This window comes from Ambystoma mexicanum, chromosome 2q (genome assembly GCF_040938575.1).
Source record: "Ambystoma mexicanum isolate Mex_15411 chromosome 2q, UKY_AmexF1_1, whole genome shotgun sequence".
Taxonomy (NCBI): domain Eukaryota; kingdom Metazoa; phylum Chordata; class Amphibia; order Caudata; family Ambystomatidae; genus Ambystoma; species Ambystoma mexicanum.
The window spans coordinates 530,782,619-530,801,116 of NC_090924.1; the positions used below are offsets into that span (position 1 = coordinate 530,782,619).

Below are 18,498 nucleotides of genomic sequence, written 5' to 3' on the forward strand. Positions count from 1 at the left end.
CTCGTCTCCCATCCAGCTTTTCATACTCCGGGGCAGCGTTCTGTTAGAGGAGCACATTTGAGACCCTGGAGAGTCACTTCCTCTGATTCCGAAAGTTTCCGGTCTAGGAATCTACCATCCTGAATTCTTCATTCGCTCTAGTAGTGGCCGCATCTTGTGGTTTAACGATTACGGGCTGCGGAGCTCACAGGGCTAAGCCGCCATCAGTCTCCTGCCAGGCCATGCCCCCACACCGCTGCATCTTCATTTTTGAGAATCTGCCCCTAGGTGTCAATAAGAAGCTGCCAAAAGGAATATGTTAAACTGCTTTGTTCCACATCAATTTATTACAAATGCTAAGTGCACATATAACTAAGCTCATCAAGAGCAAAATAACACCACGTAGCCTACTTCAGTTCATCTTGAGCAAAACTCAATTGATGAGTCAGACTTTAAAGTAGACCCCTGCATAGAGAGTCCAGAGGTGGCTGCGTCAGCAAGGGAATGATCGTCCTAAGTTAATATCTGTTTAAAAAGGAATATTTGAGGTTTGGGTATTTTATTTTGTGACCATGACCAAGAATAGCAAAATAGACCCAGCATTATCTAGCCAGCATCATTCAGTTATCAATTTGATCAGGCTGCTCCCCTAGATCAATATCCTTTGCTAATTCATTTAATGCTCATGTCTAAAATGTCTCCATTATTTTGAAAAAGTGGTCACATTTTAAACGCTTGATTACACTTCACCCACTCTGAAGTTCTTCCATTGATTAGCAGTGCACTGAAATGTCAATTCTAAGATATTATATACTATTCATAAAGGTCATCTTTATTAAACGTTCCTCCTGCGTGTACAGTGTGATGCCTCATTTACACCCTGACAAAAAAAAACAAAGTTCTAGCCACACAGTTGCAGTCGGTCAAGTCAAGCAAATTTCAGATAAAACAAACACGTAGGCAAATCTCTCAAGCATCCACGGATTTAGAAAAAATATGACCAATCACTGTGGGCCCAACCACACCATTCTTGTTTTGTAAATACACTTCCTTCAAACTAGGATTGGTCTTTTCTGCCCACATAATAGTGAAATGAAGTTGTGTTTTTGTAATGGCCAAAAACATTTCAGATAATCACCACTGAAATTCATTGCACATACATTTTATGATTCTTGTTCATTGTGGATATTCACAAACCTTAACTGGATTTTACCTTTTGATGGGCCTACAAGCCAAGACCTACTAATGAGTTGAAACTGGCACATGAAGAGCATACTCTCCCCCTCTCTAATTGGCCAAGACGATCATAACCGCTTCCTGAAAGTTCCTTTTGCCAAAAGAAAAGAGGAACACCTTAGAAACGAATAACAATATTTCAAATGGATTTTGTCCTCCAATGTATTCCTCATCTTTGACATGTAATGTCCACAGCTCGGCTGCTTTGGAAGTTTTTCAGCAGAGGGCGCCCTGCGTCGATGGCGTCGGGTCGATGTCCCTAAAAGAACTCAGTCGAGGGTGACGTCATCGGATGTCATAAGTTATGCGCATGTCGCCCGTAGCCTCAGTTCTGTTTTTTCCGCAAACTTGTTTGCTCCGTGAAACTCGGCACGCCTCGTACTTTCTATTGTTGCTGTGAAGATTTTCTTCGTTATGTCTTTCGTCTTCCACTCCAACGACTCCTTGGTCTGGGTTCAAGAAATGCCAGGACTGCAGATACAAGATTTCCATCACGGGTCCGTATCGTGTCTGCCTATGGTGCCTCGGCGGGGGCCATAACATGGATACATGCTCCAAGTGCCAGTTGATGACTGGAAAGGCCTTGCAGGAACTAAAGGGTTAGCTCAAGGTAGGCAAGGTGTCCAAGCCCCATAAGTCCCGACGTGCTGGGCCTTCGACCAATGAGTCGAGAGGTGACTCTCCGCAGAGGAAGAAGGCCAAGCGCTCTAGGTCCATGAGTGGTTCCTGACACTCGTCCTCCTCGTCGAAGCGTTCGAGGAGAAGCCACCACTGGTCGCCTTCCTCGTCTTCTTCGGGTGGCACCCCCGAAAGGGTGAGTTGCCTGTCCAAACATTGAACGCCCACGGAGTGGGAAGCTTTCTGGGTGAAAATGCTTGAAACCCCCATCCGCGCCTTCTGGTGAAGCCGGCAGGGAATGTTCTCGGCTGTATACTTGCGCGCCCTTGAGCCCGGGTAAATGGCACAATCCTCATCAGGAGCCTTTGAGGCCTCATTCGGACAAGGTTCACAAGGATCGCTCGAGACATGATGAGAGGTTGCGGTCTTCGTCTCCATCGAAACCGTTGAGATCCTCGCTTCAATCGAAGCAGTCAACGCATTTGGCGCCACCTCTGCCTATAGTGCCTGTCGGGCCTCCACCCTGATCAGGCCCTCAATGCCTTCGGAGCCGTTGCAGACGCCATCGGTGCCGTCAAGGCCAATTTTACCAGCTCAGCCCCTGGCACCGGTGGAACCGCCTAAGAAGGCAGGGGCAAAGTCCAAGTCGACTCAGAAGCCTCTGGCTGTGATTCCCAAGAAGAGGTGTACTCCACTGTCAAAGAAAGACTTTCAAGTCCCTCACCTCCATTTTTGAGGAGGAGGAACATTCTGATGAGGGTGAAGCTCCTTTTGGTCTCCAGTTTGGGACCCCTCACGTGCCAGAATGCCTCATCTCGGAGGATAGTCGTATGCAGGATCTTTGTGATACCTTGCATAATGCTGGTGGTATTGGTACTTCTCCAGAGCTGGAGTTCGGCAGGCCAGACCCTGGTGAGCATGCTGGCTCCTCCTACCGACACCTTATGTCTAGAGTGGTGGAATATTTGGGATGGTCCAGGCCTACGGCCCACTATGATCAAGATGATTTTATGGACATTTTAGATCAAGTCCTCCTGCAGATCCCATATTGCCATTTCATGTGGCTCTGCAGAACCGGGTGGCTAGGAATTGGGAAACCCCAGAGATTAATCCGATGGTCAAAAAGTCTTTGACACGAAAATACTACCCCTCCAGTAGCGACCCCATCTATCTGTCATCTCACCCCACTCCTGAGAGTCTGGTGGTCCAGGCAGCCACGGCTACGTCTAAGCAGGCAGCATACCCTACCATCCCTCTGACTAGGGAGAAGCGCGTGGATGGATGGGCAAGCTTTTCGTACACTCTGTGGGATTGCATCTCCATGGCGGCTGAGCATATTCCCGAAGGGGATGAAAGGGAGGGCTTCCTAGCTCTTGTTAAGGATGGCAAGGAAGCCATGTGTAAATCCCTTCAGTCTGGGTTGGATGTTGCTGACAGTGTCAGCAGGTCCATGGCTACGAGCACCGTGATACGCAGATTTACGTGGTTGCGGAAGTCGGGTTTTTCACCGGATGTGCCGGCTCGTCTTCTGAACATGCCGTTTGGCGGGTCTCACCTTTTTGGCAGCAAGGCTGACAAGAGCTTTGAGAAGCTTCAGACCTCTAAGGCAGCCGCCAAATCTTTGGGAGCTGCTGTCCGGCAGTCTCAGCCTTTTCATACTAGGGGACATCAATGGAGGGGTAGTTCCTTTTATTACTACTCCTCATTTGGAAGGGCGAGAGGAATGGCCAGTCAAAGAGGCCAACGTAAGTTTCCTAGTGGTGGACGAGGTAGAGGTGCCAGAGCCACTCAAGCAGCAGCCTCTTTGCCATCAGGCTCAGCTACTGCCGCTACAAAACCGCTCTGATGCCTTCGGTCACAGCTCACTGGTGAGGGCAGACTGTCTCAGCATCTAGAAGAATGGTGAGCCATTACTTCAGATGCTTGGGCTCTGGAAACACTAGCCCATGGGTACTGACTTCCTTTTCTACTGAAGCATCACGACAATCCACCAGGAGGACACTCTTTGAGGGTTCCAGATCCGCTCCTTGTGTAGGAAATATTAATCCTTCTAGAGAAAGGCGCTATAGAGCCAGTGCCTGTAGCGGAGAGGAACAAGGGCTGGTACTCCCTTTATTTTTTGATTCCCAAGAAGGACGGGGGACTGGGACTCATCTTGGACTTGAGATGCTTGAACAAGTTCCTCAGGAAGGACAAGTTTAAGATGGTCACTCTTTCTCAGATCCTTCAGGCCCTCCAACTTCAGGATTTGCTGGTGTCATTGGACCTTCAGGATGCCTTTTTTCATGTGCCGATACATCTCAAGCACAGGAAATACCTGAGGTTCGCCGTTGGCGGCTCGCACGATCAGTTTCGAGTCCTACCGTTCGGATTGACCTCCGCCCCGAGGGTATTCACCAAAATGATGGTGGTAGTGTCAGCGCATCTCAGGAGAAGGGGTATTCACGTCTACCCCTACCTGGACGATTGGCTGATCAGGGCGCGTTCTCCCGAACAAGTGTTGGATCATCTCAACGTTACCTGTCACTCCCTTCACAGACTGGGCTTCTACCTCAATTTTAAGAAATCCCATATGACACCTTCCCAACAGCTCCAGTACATTGGGGCTTTCTTAGACACGCCCTTGGGGAAGTGCTCGCCACCCAAGGCGAGGGCTCAGAACATTCTCCATATGGTAACCAAATTTCAGAATGCCCAGAGTCTTCCGGCCTTCGAATTCTTGAGGTTGCTCGGTCTCATGGCATCCTGCATTTTTCTGGTGCTGTAGGAGAATGAGGTCCCTTCAATGGGCGCTCAGGACTCAATGGTCCCAGTTCTCAGGCAGGATGTCGGATCGCCTTCAGGTTCCGGTCAGGGTCTCACAGGATCTTCTGTGGTGGGCCTACGAGGAAAACCTTATGAAGGGAGAACCTTTTTGGCAACCATGGCCGGAGGTCACTGTAGTGACAGACGCTTCCCTCACAAGTTGGGGAGCTCACGCCAACGATCTGACCATCAGTGGTCGTTGGTCTCCATCAGAGTCCAAACTGCACATCAATTTTGTGGAGCTGAGAGCAATCAGGCTAGCACTGAAGGCTTTCCTGCCATCTGTGCGGGGGAAGAATGTCCTGATAATGGCGAACATGGTGGCCATGCATTACCTCAACAAGAGAAGTGTAGGGCCACTGTCTCTGTGCAGAGAGGCAATGCAGCTCTGGTTCTGGGCAATTCGAGAGGGTTCAACCCTAGCAGCAGCTCATCTGTCCGGAGAGAACACAGCGGCAGATGCTCTGAGCAGGCAGAGCACAGTCTCCCACGAGTGGGAAATAGCTCTGGAAGTCCTGCAGGAGATCTTCGCCCTTTGGGGAACCCCTCAAGTGGATATGTTCGCGACCGGGGACAACCAGAAGTGCGAGCTGTACTGCTCAAGGGAATTTCCTTAGAGTGGAGCTCTAGGAGACGCGTTGGTGGTGGATTGGGACTTTCCGCTACTGTACACGTTTCCTCCAGTCCCCGTCATTCCTCGAGTTCTCAGGAAGTTAAGATGGTTTGGGTCCCACCGGATCCTCATTGCTCCAGATTGGGCCAGGAGAGCGTGGTATCTGGACCTTCTAGACATGTCCATCTGTCCTCCAATGCGTCTTCCCCAAAGGGAGGATCTTCTCTCGCGAGAGGAAGGTTGGGTTCTCCATCCAGAGGTCAAGACTCTCAACCTTCACGCATGGTTTCTGAAAGGTTGGGATATAAGGATTGGGACCTCCATGATGACGTGATGGAGTTGTTGCTTTCGGTCAGGCGTCGAGCAACAAAGTCCCTGTACCGATGCCGTTGGCGTAAACTTTGCAACTGGTGCAGAGGAAAGAATGTTGATCCTTTTCAGTGTTCAATTCCGGAGGTTCTCTCCTTCTTGCTTTCTTTAGCACTCGGGTCTTCAGGTGGGAACCATTAAAGGTTACCTTGCAGTGCTATCCGTATTCAAGCGCTCATCCGAAGAGTGCTCTTAATTTAAGATTTCACTGATCACTCAGTTTCTCAAAGTGCTCACAAATGTGTTCCCGCCAGCGCCTTTTCAGGTGACGGTCTGGGACCTAAACCTGGTCTTAAAGTTTCTGGTGAGTGCTCCATTTGAACCTTTGCACTCCTGTCCATTGAGATTGTTGACCTTTAAGACTATTTTCTTGGTTGCGATAACATCTGCTCGAAGAGTGAGCGAGTTGCAGGCACTTTCTTTTAAGCCACCCTTTACTGTGTTCCACAACGACAGAGTTGTATTGAGAGTACGTCCTTCCTTCCTGCCTAAGGTAGTTTCTGCCTTTCACTTAAGTCAGAAGGTTGTGCTACCCGCCTTCTATCCTCCTCCGCATCATAGTAAGGAAAAGGAAGGGCTACATAGGTTGGACCCAAGGAGAGCGTAAAGCTTTTATCTTTCCAGAATGTCCAAAGTCAGAGTGGACAGCCAGCTGTTTGTGGGGTATACTGGACACAGATTGGGCCAGGCTGTTTCTAAACAGACCTTGTCTAGGTGGATCATCCTCACTATTTCTGAATGCTACCGATTGGCTAGCAAGGACCCTCCTGAGGGCTTGCGGGCTCACTCCACCAGGGGCATGGCTACATCAACGGCTCTGCAGAGGGGTGTCCCTGTAAAGAACATCTGTGATGCTGCAGCGTGGTCTTCATACACGTTTGTTGAGCATTATTCCCTGGATACTTCCCATGTTCAGAATGTGGCCTTTGGTAAGGCTGTACTTTACTCTGCCATTTAATTGGGTATGTCTAAATTCTTCTCCCTCCTCCAATCATGGATACTGCTTTCGGAGTCTGTCAAAGATGAGGAATACGTTGGAGGGCACAATCCATTAGAAGAACAAGTTACTTACCAATTGGTAACGTTCTTTCGACTGGGTGTTCCCCCAACGTATTCCTCGCCGCCCTCCCAGCTTACCCCTCTGAATAATTTCCCATGCTTTTACAGCTTTCGTTCCAACAAGGCTGAGTACAGTCAGAGCTGTATTGTGGGCATATCGGTTACACGATGAGAGGGGGAAAAAACATGAACTGAGGCAACGGGCACCGTGCTTGCTACTTAGAACATCCGATGAAGTCACCCTCGACGGAGGCCTTCGAGGGACATCGACCCGACGCCATTGACGCAGGGCGCCCTCTGCCGAAAAAAATTCCGAAGCAGCCGAGCTGTGGACATTACATGTCAAAGATGAGGAATATGTTGGAGGAACATCCAGTCGAAAGAACGTTACCAGTTGGTAAGTAACTTGTTCTTCTGTCCTGCCATTCTTGCGTGGTCACAGACAGTCTTCATGATAATATAGGCCTTTGTCAAAATTACAAAGCTGGGTTCGCAAGGCCCAAAATATGAAACGTGCACACTTGCGTAGTCTCTGTGTTTCCTATGCCTTCTAACCTCACAAATTCAGAGTTTTACTGTTTTTGATATTTCATAGAATTATGCTGTGCCACTGTGCACTATGGATATAAAGAAAGTTAGTTTACTAAAATATTTTCCCTTGCTATTTTAGGCGTGCCTCTGCTTGATGAGAATGTCCCGATGAATCCACAGAACAGCAATGACCTTCATGTAAACCCAAGTATCCAGAAATGCGGAAACAAAAAATACGGCCTCACCAGATATCTTCTATCCGAGGAGGATATGAAAAAGTATGACTTTCCTTTTCTGGGTGAGTGCTTGATGCTAGAATACAAGGTGACAGGAAATATAAATGATCGTTAACAATAACAATTATGCACCATACAAAGAAAGCAATCTTTTCACATCAATGCAAAGTATTTTTGCCACACATTGATTGACTGCAGTATCCTTGCACTAAAACTGTCACTGCCACTTAAACAGAAAACCAAGATTTTAATCATTTGGAGGAGAAATTGCATCTATAAAAGGACCTCTTTCCAAAAAGGTTTTGGGTATAGGTCTGGAGGCTCACATCATAGAACGTTTGAAAAAATGATGTGTTTCAGAAACCTATTCTGTCCAGGGGAATCCTTACTGTTTATACAAGTGTCCTGAGTGATCTGTGACCTGGCATCCGGTTGCCATCCTGTGGTTGGCACGTGATGTCACTTGGTGACATATGCATTGTCCGGTGGGCCCCATCTTGGGAAAGGTGAACCGTGCGACATGATGAAAGGTGCCACCTGTCCTAGTGGGACCAGCGCAGAGGGAAAGCAAACTGGGGGTGCGTGACACACTTGCACACACCTCGTTACATACGTCCCCACCCTCCCGCCTCCCGGGATTGAATACTTACCCTATCGAATATTTTACCTGGTTTCAAGGTGCATGAGGGGGCTGGCTATAGTAGGCTTGAAAAGGGCTTGTAAGCGCCACTCCTTATCCAACATGGGTCCAGGGACGTTGGATGTAAAGGCCTCCATAAGGCCTTCTAATATAATATTATCCCTGGTGGTTTAGTGGGGTAAAGGCCTTCATGGATGCCTTTATTTAATAAGTAAAAATTCCCTGGTGGGCTAGTGGTCTTCCTATTTGCACGAGCTCAAGCAGACAGTCTACTGGAGCTGCACCAGTGTTGTAGTTGTCGCAGCACCCCTTGGTGCGGCGCATCCCTTTGCTGCATCCTGTGTCATTTGGTGGCCGGTGTTGACCCGCGCTCTGCAACCCATGGCAGGATGCATTCTGCTTCTCCTGGCGTCACGTGGTTCCGTTGCTGGCTGTGGGGCTGCCGGTCTCCTTGCGTCCTGTTGCAGCCTGGAGGCCGCCATCTGTGCAGGTAAGCTTGGGTGGGGGACTGCCCGTACTCAGTAAGGGATGGGCTCCCTCCCTCCCCATGACAAGGCCACAATGCTGGCGTTGTCACAGATGTGGCACAATATGAATGTGGTTCAGCTGAATTAATTTGTTAGCTACTTGTTCTGGAATGGGGTTAGACAAAAACACCTATAGGATCTATGGGTATGTCTAAAAACAATAGGGATGTTCCTAAAGCAAACAGTGTGAGGGATGGGTCAACATGCACTCAGGCTTTATTGAAGTGCCCAACACCTTCAAAGATGACTGTTTAAACCATAATGTTCTGTGTTAAGTCTGACATAGGAGACGAATATGAAGACACGATTCAACATACGCTTTATTGACAAACGTAAAGAAAAACCTTCTCTTGTCCCTGTTACTTAGGAGGATTCCCAGTGCTACAAAACAATAAACGGGTGCTCGTCAAGATGTCACAAAGCAAAAGCAGTCCTTGGTCTAAGATCTCAGCTATTCTATCACTTAGCTATTCTAGTAGCGAGAAAGAAGATAGAAAAGAATCTTAAGCATGTGCTTAATTTAGGGTTACCCCCTACCCCCAGGGAATTTAGTGGGGGCTGGAATCTGAACTCCATCTAGTGGATCATCAAGTCTCTGAACATTTGTAGGTGTGGTTTATTTAAGAACAACAGAAGGGGCCACATTACGAGTTTGGAGGCAAAAAGCTATTGGCACCATGGCTGCTTCCAAACCGGGCTCCATTACCGGGTTCCTTCAATGAGGAATAACCGGGTCATTCCAACATTGGAGGACCCGGTAATTCCTCCTTGAAGGAACCATTCCCCATTCCCATTTGAGCCCTCATAGGGCTCAATGGGAATGGGGAAGGAGGTAATAACGGGCACATTACAAATGGCCCGTTATTACCTCCCTCTTCCCCTCGTGAGACCCGGAAAAGGGAACCTCGTAATCAGCGCTCCCGTAATGAAGGGTGCCGGTCCCGTACCGGCACCCTTCATTACGAGACCGCAAGGGTCGTAATGAGGCCCAAGGTCTCTTACAGTTCAATAGAAAAGGAAACAGTTTTTCAAATGAAAAATGTCACAAAACGTTCTCTCTAAAAGGTCTCTGCTCAGTACCTTATCCTGTCTCCAGGGATAGGGCAACTTGGCTGTGGTTGCTCCGTAAGTCCACTTCCAAGTATTACTGGTCTCTGAGCCATTGTAGGCTCTCTGATTTTTGGCCGTAGTGGGTGGCTCCTTCAACCTGGTTTACTCTCCCTCTCATTTTAGCCCGTCCTTGGCTGTAGGTTTCTCGACTTGTCCTTCGCAGGGTATGAGCTTCTGTTACCCTGGTGGTTTCTTGATTTGTTGCTCGTAGGCTGCAGGCTTCTCAACACCTTGTGGTTTCTCGGTTCACCCCTGTCCGGCTGCGGGCCTCTTTCACCTCTGCAGTTCTTTGTTGTGCTCCTTGTGAGCCCCAAGCATCTTTCAGAATGGCGAATTTCCCTTACCTACGGAGTCCCTCAGCAGCTTTGCTGGATTTCTAGGATTAATGTTTTCACCTGATAAGAGTGTGAGCCTTTTCTCTCACTCTTACATGTGTTTTGCTGTGTGTTCTACATTTTTGTGTTCATAGACTGTGGAGCCTCACCTACTCCATAGGCATCACCCTTTTACTCTGTGTCACACAGCACCTTTAGTGCAGTGACACAGGGTTGTCTTTTTCAGACTTCCCACTTTAAACTCCATTTTCTGGGACTGACTACTGTCTCCCAGAACATGTAAAGTCGCCATTTACTTTATTAGTCTTTTTAAATTCACAGACCCAGTACGACCTATCTTACATAGAGTACTGGAAAGGGTTAATAGTTATCCCTTTTTGTTTGTCTCTCAAGGAACATTATTTTGTTCCCCCTTCTTTAAGATTTGGCTGGTGGCAGTGGTATCTACCATATTTGTCCTACTGCGGTCTATGAAAATAGCCTTGGTGTTGTTTTAGGCTATGTTTTTAGCCTCAAACTTAAACCGCTGGACCCCATTTTCTTTTATTTGGTTCCGGCTGGGTTTATTCGCCATTTCTTTTTGTAAAGGTCTTTCTCGTGTTTTACTCTGCGTGCCAAACCAGGTTTGTTTCCTTTGTTCGCCGTCCTTTGGCGGGATTCTGCACAGAAGCCCTCCTTAGGCATCTGAGTGTCTGGGGTGGACAGGATGTGAGGGAGGGGTTTTAGGCCCCCAGCACAGGGTCTCCTTGGAGACCCAAGTCACACTCTTGTTTGATTGGCTAGGTGACTGTCCTGCCAGGACAGCCACCCTGCTGTGTGATTGACAGCCAGGCTGTGTGAATGGGGGAAAACTGCATAAAAAGCAGGTCTCTGGGACTTGGAAGGCAGAGACACCACTGGATCAAGAGAACTGAAGAGAAGCTGAAGGAAGAGGACTGCTGCAACTACTGAACCTCTGGTGAAGCCCTGCTGCGGGTCCGAATCTCCTAAACTTCAACGACAGAGTAGATATGCAAGGAATCTTCTTCGCTTGCGCTGGTGGGACCAACCAGTTCATCAAACACCAAGCAAGACCTCCCTCCCCTGGTCGAATTTGCTGTGCATCGCTGCAGTGAACCGGATAGCCAAGAGGACCGGACCCTGTTTGGGTTTTAAGGAGTGCACCTTTTATTTGTTGCTTTGCTCTTCTGCTGGTTTCTTCCCTGGGCATTGCAGGACCCTCCAATCTTCCTCCTTCATGTCAGTCTGACAGTCGCTTAAGGAACCGTGAGCCTGCAGGATCTGCCAGAAACTTCTGCCTCAGCTACAACATTCTTCTTCTTCTTCTAAGGTACTGTTCAAACCCGGTTGTTCGTTCGTCCGACCGCGGTTAAAGTGTTTGAAATCTTTCGCCAACCCGAGGGCTTGCCCTTCTCTACTCTTTTAAATAAGTTTTCTTCCGACCAACTTCGTTTCGAACTCTTGGCAAAGACTTAACCGCGAACTACTCTGAACTGTGTGATCCTATGCAAAAACTATGAACCATTAACATTGGCCCAGGCCTATTGACTTGAATCCTAGTTGTAGTAAGCCTTTTCTAGATTGCCTGACTATTCACTTTTTGGTGTTGCTTGATTTTGAATAACCTTGTCTTTCCCTCCCTTTTTAAATTGCTGGAGTGCCATTTTGCTCACACTTCATTTTGAGCTTAACTTGTCCAGAATTCATTGGGTGGTGTGTAGTGTATTAAGATTGTGATTTTCTGCTGCTTTACATTAGTGAATTGTTTTACAAATGATGGTGTAAATAAATGTATATTCTTTTACTCAGAAACCTTGAGTCAGTGTTTGTTTGAACCATAGCAATTGCTGTCCATTGTGCAACTTCTGATACTGCTCACTTTACTCTTGAGATAGGTCTGGCTGCTCAGCCATCGCTACCACTTTACTGTGTAGTACAGGCTTGTACCAAAGGTGCATTTGTACTTGCACTTGTAGTCTTAATTGTGTGTGGTGTTCCCAAAGGGTACTGCATATGATTCTGCCTAACACTCGGCCCTGTGGTTCCTCGGTTCACACCGCGGCCTGCCACTTGTCCTGGTTTTCCCATTCAGGAATCTGTGGCGTCTGTGTTTTCAGATGTCAGTTTCCTTCTCCCTTAGTGGTGGCGGTGCTCCCTGCCTCAGCAGCCCCATAGTGCTTCGTCAGAGCTTTGTCCTGCCCCTCCCACCTTGGCGTATATCTTGTACAGGACTCCTCCCTTGTGCTGTGCTGCACATCAGGGCTTACCGCTCCTCTGCGGATGTTCTTTTCTCCTTCAGGTATCCGGCTGGTTTTAGGTTCCTCCCTGGGATGGAAAAACAATCCAGTTTGTCCTAGCATTCAGCAAAAGGTGGCACCACATGAAGCTCAGAAAACAATCCTCTAACCTCTCTGTTCCTGATGGTCCTGATTAGTTCCCATATATTACATAAGCACGTCAAAGTGTAAGGAAAGGGGACGTGGATGCTGTTCTTAGGACATTCCTTGTTCCCAAAGGGGGTGGTAAACCCCAGTGGGATCCTGCTTGCCCGGTCTGCTAGGAAGGGCACTGCATTGTGGGCTCACCTCTCTAGTCCCAAAGTGGGTGGCATTGACTACCTCTTTCCAAGTAGTGGGTTCCTAGTTTATCCAGGGTTGGTTAGGAAACATGGCAGTTTCCTTCCAAGCATTTCCCCCCCGTTTCTTCTGCCTTTTCCAACCATATTGTTTTCCTCCCTTTTATACCTCGTCTAGGTTTTTTGTACCTGTTCCAGCCCTTCAGATTGGCTGGGGCTGTTCTTGGTTTGTTTTCAGGATTTCTATTGGTTCCTATTTTTCATTTCCTTTACTGATACTCAAATCCCTCTATTTGGCTTTCCCTGCATTGATTATTCTGGTGTTTTTCCTCATCTGTTTCCTCCACTTCTTTACATGTGTCCTGTAGCATCACCACCATCTTCTGGTGCATGTGCAGGCATCTGCAGTGTTCGACGTCTTCAGGATGGTAATCTGCAATGTTTCAATATCTCTCTTCCCAAACCATGTGGACTGCAGTTGTTTGAGCCCTTTTTCCAGTAAATTCGGCAACTCTTCTGTTTACATCAAATGTATGTTGCACTCTGATTTCCAAATTCTGTACTTGTTTTTTGTTAGGAGTCCCAGAAGATATTTTGTGTGCTTTGTGTGAGAAACCTGAAGGTTTTTTTCCAAGTAGACCTCAGGAATCCCTTATTCAGGTGGCAAGGGAAGGGCTGGCCTCTCCGATCCCAACCCTGGGGGTGGACGAGTGAGGGAGGATCACCTGGGTAGCAGAACACAGGGGTGTGCTCAGGCAAGTGCCCCAGGTGAGGCAAGTGCCCCAGGAAGAAGTTGAGGACGACGAGATCCCCAAGATCTTTATATGTTATAATACATCTGCCTCGCTTCCTCTCAATAAAACTCTCCTGCCCAGATCCAAAAAACCCTCCCTACATAACCAACTCTCTAAGGTCCCAAACCCGGTTGCACCCAAAAAGTATATATCCCCTTTCTCTGTTGCCTATCCGAATGCTCCCAATCATTCTTCTGTTTTAATTTCCGAACTCCCAGTCTGCTTTGACAACACACTACCATTCCCACAATTTCCCCTATTCAGGTCACGATAAGAACTCTGGTCATTCTCGTTTGTTTCACAAACCCCACCATTCTCACCCTTCCGAAAATACCTTTTCTCCATCCTACCCGTAGGATACTCAAAAATCCTTCCAACCTCTTTTTCCGACACAAACACTTGCTTGCACGGTAACCGAAAAGGGGCTAATGTTTAAAACTGTTTACCTGGCATGACATGTCCTGACACAAGGGTCAGGCAGAATCAGGCAATTAACCAGAATCGCACACACCCAACGGCCCTTTCACCTCCACACCGGGAGAAAAGGTGGAGGACCAGAGCAAATGACTAGCAAGGCAGATCGCACGACGTGAAGGCTAACTCAGAATGGCAGTTCAAGAGGAGTCGAAAGACGGCGAATGCCGACAGGGTGACAAGCGGAGATGTCACCTTGCCCTTTCCGATCCAGGCCTGTGAAACCTCTGCAATCGGAAACATAAGACTGCAAACAAAGGCCAGCATGTGTTGCAGCAGATGTCTATGGTACACAAGACTCTCCTCTGCTGATAACCGAGCCGGGGAGAGAGGCTTGTCTCGGTGGTACCAAACTTGACTCAAAGAAGAAGTAGTCCAAGTGGTTCATCACAGCCGGTGAATCGAGGGGAGAGTCAATAAGAATCCTAACTGTGTTGAAGGAAAAGTAGCGAGAGCTGATTTGAACTTTGAAAGGAACTATAGAGAAAAGAGTGGGAAAACCCGTAACACAGGTGACCGGCACCACGTGGGTGCTCATGCAGGAAACTCTGGGTGATTACCCGAGGATAGGAGACTACCATAACCAGAAGTCCTTGGGAAGAGGCGGAGAGAGGTCAAAGTGGGCATACAGGGGGTAGCAAAGGCACTCATCTTTCCTCTGTTATAAGAAAAGAGCAGCCTCTTTGCCTCTTCTGTCCATTTTACTGCTACCAATATAATCTACTAATATAATCTGGTTTTGCTTCCAGACTGCTTTTCTCTCTCAGCTAACTTCCCCAGCTTTATGCACACCTTCTTGGTTCCGGCAGCTACCCCAAAGCTGTATTGCCACTCTTCCAGCTCTGGATAACCTTTTGTTCCTTGTATCAGAGGACACTGGACCTTCAACAACTTTGACAACTTAAAAATATAGGTGGTTCGATTTTAATAGGGCTGGTTTTACTGTAGAAGGGATTCGCCTATTGGCTTGGGCAATGCTTGCTCTTTGTTTTACTTCAGCAACTTCTGTAACAGAATACTTGTTCTGAATGTTACAAGATTCAGGTTTCACAAGAGAAACAGATTTAGGTACACGCAACCACTCTTCGATGGAGATTTTTAACTTCAAAGAATTGTAAAGACTTGCGTTCCCTTTCATTCATACGGATTGATACTTTTACTCTGGTCTGGAATCACAATCATCCATATGCGACCTCTCTTTGATATAATCGGTCTTGTAACAATTCATGAAAGTCAGCTTCAACCTTCTGAGTGATTAAGAACAGCATTCTTCCTCTTAATTGGAGGCATGCGACCACTCGGGTAAAGTTATTTAGTTCAACAAAGGAAAATGAAAAGCTGTTCGTTTACGCAAGCATTTTGCCTTGCATTAAATGAGCATGTGATAGATTTTCTTTGTTGTTCAGACTTCTTACATCAACAAACAACTTCTACTCGCTCCTACTGCCTACGTGAGCTATAATTGAGCTGGTGACAGTTTCCGGCAATGGGTTTTCAGTGAGTAGGAGTACAGAGCTTCACTCGGTGGCTCCAAAAACACTGCTGTTGCGGGCGGATTCCACTTCCTGACTTTTCCTCCTGCTTCTACTACTTCAAGCACTCATGGGACCCACACCCCTCTGCAGCATGGGTGTCTACTGCCCGCCTCGACCACAGGGAGTCTCCTTCACTCCTTCGTCCCTTGGATTGCTTCTCCACACGGGCCTCTGGTTGCAGCACAATCTCAGCTCTGCAGTCACGTGGGAAAACCTTTAACTTCGCCAAGTCTCTCTCAGTGCAGCCACGGCCAGACTTGGTTTGTGAACGAAGGACCAACTCAGAACCTGCAGGTGAAATATGCTCTTCTCTCGTCCCGGCGCCCCTTAAGTAATCAGACTTTCTTGTCAACTGCCAGCCTTGTCCTTGTGCTCTTCTTCTTCTACTCCTGCCAGCCTTCCAGCTCCAGCGCCTTCCTTCTGCTTTTTCCTGCTGTGGCCTTTTATACCTCTCAGGTGGGGCATTTAATTTCAGGTAGAGGCCCTTATTGTTATTCCTGACCTTGGCAAAGGCTATTAGGCCTACTTGCCTGTCCTTTACTCCTACATGCCTCCTCAGCCCTCTTCTTCATCACACTATTTGAGGGACTCTGGGACATGTAGTTCATTTTAACACTTTTCAGGGTGGTTTTAATTTCTTTAGTATTTATAGAAGGGATGTTTTGGAATTTATTCCTATTAGAGGCATATGGTATAGAAAAAGGCACATTTTCGTCACTCCTTTTGGTACACCTTTGGAATTTAGGAAGAAGTTTATTTTTAAGGCTGCAAAAGACCTGTTCTTTTGATATAATATGTTGCAGGTTTTCGACCTTGAAGTTTACCATTTCAGTTTTACTAGGAGGGTGAGATATATTAAAGTGACAAAAGTCAGACCCTACTCTGACATGGTGGTAAGAGTATCCCCTTCCGAGGAAAAATACTGTACCTAATCCCACGGAATCTCCCCACTACCCTGGGCCTTGTCTCCACCCAGGTGATCCCCCCCCCTGCAGTACACAACCCCTAGGATTGGGATCAGGAAGCGTCTGCCCTCTCCTGGCCACCTGGATGAGTCTCTAGGCAGGGTTTTGGTGAGGGATCCGCAGGATTCCCCACAACCAAGGTATTTCCCTCACTAACATAAAACTAAGGGTCTGTCCGATGTCAAGATGTCTAAAGCAAACTATCCTGTGTCCAAAGTACTATTCTGGCCCTCGCACCCTACAAACTTAACTCTAAGGTAAAAAGGGTAATGTCTTTGGCCTTCAACATGTACACCTGTTAAAGTTCAAAAGCAAGGGTGTAACTCCAACGTAGAAGTTCCCAATGGGTAAAGTTCACAGTTGCAGGGGATTGTTCCCTTCCCCTGTGATTCTGCCTCACTGTGCTTTACACTTTTATAGACATCAGTTTCCTTGAGTTCCTCTTGTTCAGCAAAACAACTGGTATGCAAAACCACTTGGCTGTTGGTTTTAATCTTGGTAAGATACCTGATGTAATCTCCTGCCAGGTTTCTTCTCCTCTTTATGATTTCAATACAGTCTTTGGCTTTTCCTGATCTATCCATATCAGGACTTCCTCATACGATGTACTTTACAAACTGTTCAACTTGACCTTGATACTCTCCTGCCTGGATTTTCTCATATGAACACTGTGCACACTTGCAGACTTGTGGTTTTGCAAAAGTTCACGAGGTGAAGGGCTCTCTTTCTCTCCCCTTAACCTCTCTCGACTTTGCTCCCCTTGTGTACGGGTCACAGACTCATAACTGTCATGGTTTTGAAAAGGTGAGGGACTTTCTTCTACCCCCCCTCACCCCCTTGACCTCCCTTGGGCTTTTCCTCCCTTGGGTGCGGGTTCGAGACTTGCTACTAATATGGTTCTGCAAAAGTTCACGAGGTGAGGTTTTTTCTTCGCCTCCCTTGACCTTTCTCTGGCTTTGCCTCCCAAAAATGATTTGCTTTAAGAGATATTGAGTCTCTCGTTCTTTCACATTTGTTTAATTATCTTCTATTTGCCTTCGGTAGGCTTGCCGAAGTGCCCCGGTGTCCCCGTTTTTCTTGGGTGGATTCACTGGCTCTGTATGGCGTGCGTGGTCTCTCCTCCGGCAAGCCTGCAGCGGCTCTTTGATGTCCCGCGTTTGCTCTCCGGGTTCGTCGCTTCTGCTCCATGGCTTTTGTGTCTCTTGCAGTTTCTGCGTGCTTGTCCTGGGCTTCCCTGGACTCAGTCAGCGTGGAGGCTGCTATTCGGTACTTGCGCACGCCAGAAAGCCTTTCTTCTTCTTCTTCCTCTAGTGGTGTCCCTGCACTGTACAACCTCCTACAGTCTGCTCTCCTCTGCCTTTTGTGAACTAGGTGGCTCCACGACCTCATACCAGCCCAGTGATCCCTTGGTCGGCACTGAGAGGGTAAGACTTCTCCTGCCAGCGTCTCTCAGCTAATGCTGTAACACATTCTAACTTCATGCTTTCAGCTTTATTTCCCCAGTGAGGGAGCCCCCAGCTTTTCTCTGGCACACTGCTGGTGCCCAGGGGTTCACTGTTTTTTTGGGGGGCCACAGCGGTTCCCAGGGTTTCCTCTTCTCACCTCTGGAACAGCAGTCAACGGCCTCTTCTTCTGCAACAAACAAATCCTCCAACCAGGTACTCCAGGGAGGGCCTCTCTCACACTACCAGAGTCTTTCCCCTTGCTTTTATACTGGCTCTGGCCAGTAGGATTTGGGGAAAGACTAGACTGATGTATGCTGCTCTTGCATGTAATCCTCATTCCTCCATTCTTCTCCATAGTCACAGTATTGATCTAATAACTCTTGTTAGCCATTGGGGATCTTTCTCGTCACAGTACTGGGAAAGTGATCTTCATTCAGGATATTCCTATTCTTCCTCATGCAAGTACTACTTAAGAGAATGGTAGGATTATTACAACTCATGAGTCCATTAGGGAAGGGATTGTATTTAGAGTTGTAGGCAGGGGGTCTAAGGTCCCTTAATTGGTGGAGATACCACATCTCACCCGATGATGTGTCACTCCCTTGAAGGTTGTCTCCGCCCATGTGATCCTCCCTCAGATAGCAGCCCCCAG

The 18,498-nt window shown here is 47.7% G+C and overlaps 1 protein-coding gene across 4 annotated transcripts in view; it reads left to right on the top strand.

The window, feature by feature from the left end:
- The window catches only part of REXO5 (RNA exonuclease 5), a 1,375,618-nt gene that overhangs the window by 386,317 nt on the left and 970,803 nt on the right, over positions 1-18,498 (top strand). For all 4 annotated transcript variants that reach the window (XM_069647648.1, XM_069647652.1, XM_069647650.1 and 1 more), the window contains one exon: positions 7,350-7,508. In XM_069647648.1, coding sequence (XP_069503749.1) covers positions 7,350-7,508 — 159 coding nt within the window. The remainder of the gene's footprint in view (positions 1-7,349; positions 7,509-18,498) is intronic.